Raw genomic sequence first — 9,578 nt, forward strand, 5'->3', positions numbered from 1 at the left:
GTGAGCTGAGATCCGGCCACTGCACTCCAGCCTGGGCGACAGAGCGAGACTCCGTCTCAAAAAAAAAAAAAAGCAGAAGGTCTTAATGTTAATAAAGTCCAATTTATCAATCTTTTTCTTTTATGGTTCATGCACTTAGTGTCCTACCTAAAATTTCTTCACTACCCAACGTTATAACAATTTTACTTGAAGAAAACATAGGAGGAAAATTTTGTAACATTGAGATCAATGATTTAACTTCATGACTGACCTTCACCTATAAATTTCTTCTGTGTTTTCTTCTGTGGTCCACAGATAAAATATGCAGTTTAATTGTTTGGTTTACAAACATCTGGGGTTTTTCTAGATATGCAATAGTTATTTATGTCACTTAATTCAATTATGGAAAAAACTATGTACTATATATAATCAATTTCTTAATTTATTCATTCATTCTTTCATTTACGGAGATTTATGTCCCAGTATATGGTCTTGCTGCACTTACCACATACATCTGAAAAGACCATGTATTCCAAGTGTATTCCATAAACATCAATTCAGTCAAAATGGCTGACAGCGTTGTCCAATTTATCTATGTATTTACTTGCTGTTTGCCAAGTTGTTCTAACAATTGCTGACAGAGGGGTGTTAAAATATTCAACTATGATTGTGACATTGCCTATTTTTCAATTTAGTTCTATCCATTTTTGTTTCATGTACTGTGTAGCCATTGTTAGATACATATACATTTATAATTATTATGTCTTCCTGATAAATATTCCCTTTATTATTATAAAGTTGTCCTCTCTGTCTCTGGAAATATTTTTTGTAATGAAGCCCATTTTACTTTATAATAATTTAGCAAATCTAGCCTTGTTATACTTACTGTTTTCATGGGATAATATTTTCCATCCATTTATTATCAACCCATCTGATTCTTTACATTTAAAGTACATCTCTTGCAGGAAGCATATAGTTGTGTCTTGCTTTTTAATTCCATTATCAATCTTTGACTTTTATTTGGAGTATTTATCCATTAGCATTTAATGTAATTATTCATATGGCTGGGTTTAAATATACCATTTTACCCTTTTTTATTATTGTTCCATTATGCTGCTTTTCCTGCCTTCTTTTTAGATAATCTGAATATATTTTATGGTTGCCACCTTGATTTCTTACTGGATTTTTAGCCAGCTGCCTTTGCATTTTTAAGTGGTTGCTCTAGAATAATAATACCTTTAATTTTTCACAACCTATAATAGTGGAAAATTAATAGTGTAATTCTTCACATAAAATGTAGAAACTTTGCAACCATATAGGACCACTTGTTCACCCTTGCATGCCTTCTAAATATGTTAGAAAATACCAAGAAATGGCCAGGTGCAGTGGCTCATGCCTGTAATCCCAGGCTTTAGGAGGCTGAGGCGGGTGGATCACCTGAGGTCAGGAGTTCAAAACCAGCCTGGCCAATACGGTGAAACCCCATCTCTACTAAAAATACAAAAACTAGCTGGTTGTAGTGGTGCATGCCTGTAATCCCAGCTAATCAGGATACTGAGGCATAGGAATTGCTTGAACCCAGGAGGCACAGGTTGCAGTGGGCCAAGATTGCGCCACTGCATTCCAGCCTGGGCAACAGAGTGAGACTCCATCTCACACACACACAAAAGAAACCTAAAAATAAAATCACACATGTCATTCCCTTCTTTCAAGCAAAAAAGTCATCTCCAGAATCTTTCTGCCGTTGATCATTCCCCAGTATCACCAGGTAGTTGGATTTTTTGTTTTTGTATCTTGCCCACAGTTGGTAATTTTTTTCTGCAGAAGGATAGCTCCAATAATAACCACTACAGAAGCAGCCAGGCATGGTGGCTCACGCCTGTAACTCCAGCACTTTGGGAGGCTGAGGCGAGCAGATCACTTGAGCCTGGCAATTTGAGACCACCCTGAGCAATATGGTAAAACTCTGTCTCTACCAAAACACAAAAAATTAGCCAGGAGTGGTGGTGCACGCCTGTAGTCCCAGCTACTCAGAAGGCTGAGGCAGGATAATCACTTGAGCCTGGGAGACAGAGGTAAGCTGAGATCGTGCCTCTGCACTCCAGCCTGGGCGACAAGAGTAAGACTACGTCTCAGAAAAAAAAGAAACACTATAGAAGCAGAAGTCCTCCAAATTAATTTTAGAATCAGCATGTCAATTTCTGCAAAGAAAAAAAAAAGAAAAAAAATGCCTATGGGGATTCTGATTGCTACGGATTTAATTTTAAGCTCAATTTTACAAGAATTTTGAATTCAACATATTGAGACTTCTGATCCATGGATATGGTAAATCTATTTATTTAGATAATCTTTAATTTCTCCCAATATTCTTTGTCATTTTCAGCATAGAGGTCTTGCACTTTAGTTGTAATTATTTGTAAATAATTTGATTTATTTAAGGCTACTGCAAATGATTTTAAAATTATTTTCCCAAGTATTCATTGCTAGTAAATATAATTGACTTTTTTATGTTGACATTATATTGTAAGAACTTGCTTGTTAGTTCTAGTAGCTTTCATGTTCATTCATAAGGAGTTTTTCTATGATATAAACATGTCACCTATGCATAAAGGTAGTTTATATCCTAATTTCCAATCTGTATACCTTTTATTTCTTTATGTCTTCTTATCTATTGCACTACTGGGATTCTAGTTCAACGAGAAAAGAAGTGAAGAAAGCAGACAATCTTCCCTTTTTTCTGAGCTTAGGGGAGAAAGACTACTTTTCACCAATAATGATTTTAGCTAGATACACTTAATCAGGTTGATATTCTCTTCTATTCCTAGTTTACTAAGACTTTTTATATTGAAAGGTGTTGAATTTTGTCAAAGCCTTTTCTGTTTCTATTAAGATAATCATTTGGTTTTTCTCCTTTGCTCTATTAATAAGGTGAATTGCATTGTTTCATATTAAACCAATTTTGTACTCCAGGGGTAAACACTATTTGGTCATGATATATTATCCTTTTTATACATTACTGTTTCACATATTTTATCCAATTTTATAGTTGTTGACAATGGGAATTAAAGTCCAGTAACAGTTGGCCAGAAGGGAAATTCTAATAAGCATTAACCTCAAGACATGGTTAACTGCAGAAGACAAAAAAAAGTGATCAGTCCCCAGGTCATTTCTAATTTGTAAGAGAACTTAAGGAACAGGCAGGCTGGGTGCAATGGCTCATGCCTGTAATCCCAACACTTTGGGAGGCCAAGAAGTGCAGATCACCTGAGGTCAGGTGTTTGAGACCAGCCTGGCCATCTGTACTAAAAATATAAAAATTAGCTGGATGTAATGGCATGTGCCTGTAATCCCAGCTACTTGGGAGGCTGAGGCAGGAGAATCACTTGAACCGGGAGGCAGAGGTTGCAGCGGGCCAAGATCATGCCACTGCACTCTACCCTGGGGGACAGAGCAAGACTCCATCTAATTAAAAAAAAAAAAAAAAAAAAAAGGAAAAGGAAAAGGCAAAGCAGAGCAATTAGTTTCAATGAGGTGAAGGTATCTGCAGTTATTGTTTCCTCTTATTTAATGAGGTTTTTTTTTTTGGGGTTGCTGTCCAGACATTCTCTTTATGTTTTCTTTTCACCAGGCTGACTATGACATGTGTAAGTACAGTTTTGTTCGTTTTATTTTGCTTAAGTCTCACTGTGCTTGTTCCTCTACTCTGTGAGGTAATTCTGAAGAAATTAACTCTAGTAACAAACTATCAAAAGTACAAGCACTAACAGTTATATTGCCTATCTTAATAAATTATAATTAAAAAATGAGTAATTCCCTAGAAGAAAAATAGGTAATCATTTCATCTGTAAAATGGATTAGTAAACTATGTTATGATCATAGATAAGTATGTATTAAATAGCTTTAAAGTTAATAGCAGAAAAAGAAAATACATAAAATATAATGTGTAACTTCCAAAGATCTTTTTCCTTCTTTCATTTACAGAGATCTAGGGGCTTCAGGTAGAGTCAAAAGGCAAGCTGCCAGTATCAATTCACACTCACTTAAACAAACTTTTTTTTTTTTTGCTCTTCCCAGTCAGAGTTTCACTCTGTCGCCCAGGCTGGAGTGCGGTGGCACAATCTCAACTTACTGCAACCTCTGTCTCCTGGGTTCAAGGGATTCTACTGCATCAGCCTCCTGAGTAGCTGGGATTATAAGCATGCACCACCATGCCCAGCTAATTTTTGTGTTTTTAGTAGAGACAGGGTTTCACCATGTTGGCCACACTGGTCACAAACTACTAAACTTGTGATCCACCCACCTCGGCCTCCCAAAGTGCTGGGATTACAGGCATGAGCCACCCCACTCAGCCTAAACAAACCTTTGCCAAGGAAAACTGAAACACCTGTATGTATTAACTAAACTGCTCCCATTTTCAACAATAAAAGGAAATTAAAAACATTACTGAATGTCACTGACTTGGCTCATCTGAAGGGAAATAATGTAGATAACACAGCTAATTTTAAATTATCAAGCTGATACAACATAAATGGCTCTCTAAAACAATATGGGTTATTTTTACTCTGACTCAGCTTTCCTGAAACATGCAGATACAGTATCTCAGAAATAGCACCACATAACAGCAACCTTAAACAAGTAAATATATTCCTCTTAGGACAAATTTCTGACCTTGCTAAATTAAAACATTTCCCCAGCATATTTCATATATATTTCAACCTGCCACACCAAAATGAAAACACTGGCAAAAATTTCTCCAAAAAAGAGATTTCACCATCATTCCAGTAAACTCTGGGACATTTAATCAAAACTGAACAAAATTCAGGACCAAGAGCCATTCATTTGTTTATTCAATATATATTTACCAAACACCAAATAACCACTGTCCCTATCTCTCCAAGTGCTTACAGACTTCTGGTAGGAGTATTAAGACTTCTATCAGTCGGGCGCGATGACTCATGCCTGTAAACTCAGCACTTTGGGAGTCTAGGTGGGTGCATCACCTGAGGTCAGGAGTTCGAGACCAGCCTGACCATCTCTACTACAAATACAAAAATTACCCAGGTGTGGTGGCCTGTGCCTGTAGTCCCAACTACTCGGGAAGCTGGGGAAGGAGAATCGCTTGAACCCAGGAGGTGGAGGTTGCAGTGAGTTGAGATTGTGCTATTGCATTCCAGCCTGGGTGACAAGAGCAAAACTCCATTGCAAAAAAAAAAAAAAGACTTCTATTATACTTGCTCTTCTACCAACAGAGGAAGACATCTTGTAGCCTCAATAGTTCACAACCCTAGTCCCAGGCCACTAAGTTGCTGCTAGAGCAGGGAAATGGATGTCCAGCAAGAAAAACCATGCTGTTTCTTTCCTCTCTGTTCCCTTCTTTTCCACATGTATGGCCAATTCCAAGCAGATCTTATCCATTTAGCCTGCTTGAAAATAGGAATGCTCTACTACAAACTAGCATCACTGAATGCTATGAGTGTACCAGCCTCTACCTACTCTGGAGTACTTTCATAGATGTTCTGCAATATGATCCTCAGGTAAAGTCTTCTGTGTTGGGATAGGGGCATTTTACTCTTTCCCCCATTATACAGAAGAGAAAGATGAAACAGATGGTTATTCCTAGTATCACATAGTACTGCCTAAATCATGGAACTAAGTAAGTGACGCAGCTCTTGAATAGGAATCAACCCTCTTCCAAGGTGTAGGGTATATATTTCATTCATTTTCTTATTCTGCACGCATTTATTCACAAGAACTATGAGTAAAGCATTGAAGCACTGTCACAACCCTTGTAGAGAGCCTAGAACAGAGCCCAGTCTCTAAAACTGAGAGTTTATAGTCTTGTAAGGAAAAGACATATATATGTGTGTGTATATACATATACGTATATATAAAATAAGCCAAAATATGAACCCTGCAAAAAAAGAGGGACAAATAAAAGTTCAAGAGTTCAGAAGTGGGGTAGCACCTAGAAGTGGTCCCTCTTGTCTCAAATACAAATGCCCCTTAACATATGATGGAGTTACATCCTGATAAATCCATCATGAGTTCCAAATGTCCTAAGTCAAAATGCATTTAATAACAGCTGTCCTACCAAACATCATAGCTTAACCTAGCCTACCTTAAATACGTTAGCTTACAGTTGGGCAACATCATCTAACACCGAGCCTATTTTATAAACAAAAACACTGGGCCAGGCGCGGTGGCTCAAGCCTGTAATCCCAGCACTTTGGGAGGTCAAGATGGGTAGATCACAAGGTCAGGAGATCGAGACCATCCTGGCTAATACGGTGAAACCCCGTCTCTACTAAAAAATACAAAAAACTAGCCGGGCGACGAGGCGGCCGCCTGTAGTCCCAGCTACTCGGGAGTCTGAGGCAGGAGAATGGCGTAAACCCGGGAGGCAGAGCTTGCAGTGAGCTGAGATCCGGCCACTGCACTCCAGCCTGGGCGACAGAGCAAGACTCTGTCTCAAAAAAAAAACAAACAAACAAAAAAAACACTGAATATCTCATGTGATTTATTGAACACTGTACTGAAAGTGAAAAACAGAATAGTTGTATAGGTATTCAAAGTATGGTTTCTACTTGAACGAGTATCATTTGCACACCATTGCAAATTCAAAAAAATCGTCAAACTATCGTAAGTTGGGGGCTGTTTGTACTCTTTTGGAGTTATATAGGATTTAAATAAAGCTTCTTTCTTCATTGAAACCAGGGACTACTTTTAATTCATCATCTCATCCACTTTGGTATCATGCACAAAGAAGGGACAGGAGGAAGGACTGATAGATGAAGAGTTGACGAGGGCTGACAGGTTTTTCTGATATATTTCATATGTTTCATTTGGGATTTTAAAAAGGTCGGGAGGACAGTGCAAAGCCCAAAGTAAGTGTGGGGCTCTTAAAAGTCCTTCTTACATAGAAGCTTCTTGCCCTACTTCTTACCAATTAAAGATTTACTTGGGATTAACTCATCTCTTTAGAAGAGTTAGGCCTAGCACCGTGAGTCACTGTAATCAAACATCTTTCCTCCAAAAAGAGGTCGGTCTTCAGGACGGTTCTGATTTGAAGGAGGGTGGGAGGAAAGCAGAAAAATTACACAGCATAAAGGCCTGAGGGGAAAAGTATAAAACCTTAATTTATGATCTTCACTGCAAGCTAGGAGTGACAAGTTAGCCACCTTCAGAAGAAGTTACTAGAGTTAATTACTTCACAGGTACCTGCCAGTGCAAGGGAATGAGAATAGGTTAAAGAAGGGAAAAGTTTTAAAGAAAGGGAAACCCCCCCACACACTCACAAGAAATGCTAAAAAAATTAACTGTTTGAATGTAAAAAGAGTGTGTTAATGTCTTTTCAGGATAACTGTTAATATATATGCTGCAATATATATATATTATGTATATGTAATATATACATAATATATATGTAATATTTATGCTGCAATAAACTGCCTGTGAGACCAATTCCAAGAAACTGTTACTACTGGCCAGCAGGAATATTTCCTGTCATATGCCAAGCATCCAGGTCACCATTTATCACCTAGACACTTGAAGCCATCCAGTCCCTACCCTGACTCAAGCTCATAGCCATTCCAGACCTTCCCTATCCTTCCCCCATCCCTCATTTCACACAGGTCTATGTTAATGTCACCTTCCCACTGAGACCTTCCCTGACCACCTTGTCTAAAACAGCTGTGCCCATCCCATTCTTAGTCTCTTAACCTGCTTTATAGTTCTCCTCAGCACTTCGTGAAATAGCTGGTTCTCTCTTTGTCTACTCTGTATTTGACATAAACTCCAGAACAGAAAAGGCTTTGTTTACTGCTATATCCCCAATGACTAGTACAATACCCATATATATTATTTAGTAGATATATATTAGCTGAATCAATAAATGAAAAGTACATAATATGTTTTTATATGCCCTTTAAAATTTGTTAACACTTTGTCAATTCCTTTATAGCACATGTAATAAATAATGAGGAACATTTCCACAGTTACCTAAAACACACATAATATGATGATGCACACCAAAGACTTCGGAGAATACTGAAGTGGAAAAACAAAACACACAACCAGAGGACTCAAACGACTAACACCTAACCAGTTCCAACAGGGTGTGTAGGAAATAGTAATGTGAAAAATTTACATTACAGTACAAAATAAGCTAGCTTTTTTTTGTTTTGCTGTGTTTTGTTTTGTTTTGTTTGTTTTTCAGGCAGAGTCTCACTCTCTGTCACCCAGGCTAAAGTACGGTGTGGCTCACTGCAACCTCTGCCTTCCGGGTTGAGGCGGTTCTCCTTCTCAGCCTCCAGAGTAGCTGGGGTTACAGACACGTGCCACCACACCCAGGTAATTTTTGTATTTTTAGTAGAGACACGGTTTCACCATGTTGGCCAGGCTGGTCCGAACTCCTGACCTCAAGTGATCCACCTGCCTCAGCCTCTCAAAGTGCTGGGATTACAGGCATGAGCGACCTCACCCGGCCACAATCTACCTTTTCTTTCTAGCCAGTAAAAGTACTTTATTTTGCCTTATCTGAAAAATAACAAAGGAAGAAAACATCAGAATTCTAACTGATTCCCAACTAAGATAATGAAAATGCCTTTGAAAAAATGACACATCTTAAGCAACTTGTATTCATTAAAGAACATACGCATCTTCCTTTATCCATAAAGCCAAATTATACTGACTGACCCCTTCGTCTGTGACTTTTCTCTTCTTAAAAGTCCTTCTTGATCTAAAATCCTCAAATATCTATTAGCCCATCTTTCCTTTTCACTGCCATTCTTCTTCAACTGTGGTCTTTATTAACTTTATTTCCTTACACCATAATCCCCCGAATTCTCTGTAATGAGGTAACTGTGCACAGACAGAGTCCACTAAAACTGTCCTAGAAGTAACCAATGCACTCTTAACTGTCCAATCCAGTGGTCTCTTCTCCGTCCACATGTATCTCCTGACTGCTCTACACTGTTGAATACTGATGAGCACACCATGCTCTTGACACCTCTCTAACCCATGGTCTCCTGGTCCTGCTCCCAGCTCTCTTTTTCACCACAGCCATGTAGGCATGGCCCTCGATTTTAGGCATAAGAGTTGCAGACTCTATCAGCAGCAAGATACACGTGACTTAGAAACTAAAATAAGATTTTTCTCCACTTTATTTCCTTAGGTGGCAGTGTTTCAACATAAATAATCTAAGGCAAGACCATACCAGAGGAAATAATTTACCAGGAAAAAAATGAAATGGAAGAGAAAAAGACATTACTCACTGATGTAAATGCCAGAAGCTCCTCTTCAGTTAATTTATGCACTGGGTTATTCTTTTGAAAATTCATGCTTTAAATTAAGAAAAAAGGTAAATTAAGATGCATGTTGCAGCTAATGAAATATAATTTTTAAAAAGCAAAGTAAACTGCTATATTTTATATATTTGAAAGCAGATATTTAAATATTATGGGGGCCAGGCGCGGTGGCTCACGCCTGTAATCCCAACACTTTGGGAGGCCGAGGCGGGCAGATCACAAGGTCAGGAGATCCAGACCATCCTGGCTAACAAGGTGAAACCCCATCTCTACTAAAAACACAAAAAGTTAGCC

At 38.3% G+C, this 9,578-nt stretch overlaps 1 protein-coding gene across 2 annotated transcripts in view; it reads right to left on the minus strand.

The window, feature by feature from the left end:
* Positions 1–9,578, minus strand: part of TTC27 (tetratricopeptide repeat domain 27) — a 195,695-nt gene that overhangs the window by 127,206 nt on the left and 58,911 nt on the right. For both annotated transcript variants that reach the window (XM_011935991.1, XM_011935992.1), the window contains exon 9: positions 9,252–9,318. In XM_011935991.1, the coding sequence (XP_011791381.1) occupies positions 9,252–9,318 (67 nt within the window). The remainder of the gene's footprint in view (positions 1–9,251; positions 9,319–9,578) is intronic.

This window comes from Colobus angolensis, unplaced genomic scaffold (assembly GCF_000951035.1).
Source record: "Colobus angolensis palliatus isolate OR3802 unplaced genomic scaffold, Cang.pa_1.0 Scaffold15, whole genome shotgun sequence".
NCBI lineage: Eukaryota > Metazoa > Chordata > Mammalia > Primates > Cercopithecidae > Colobus > Colobus angolensis.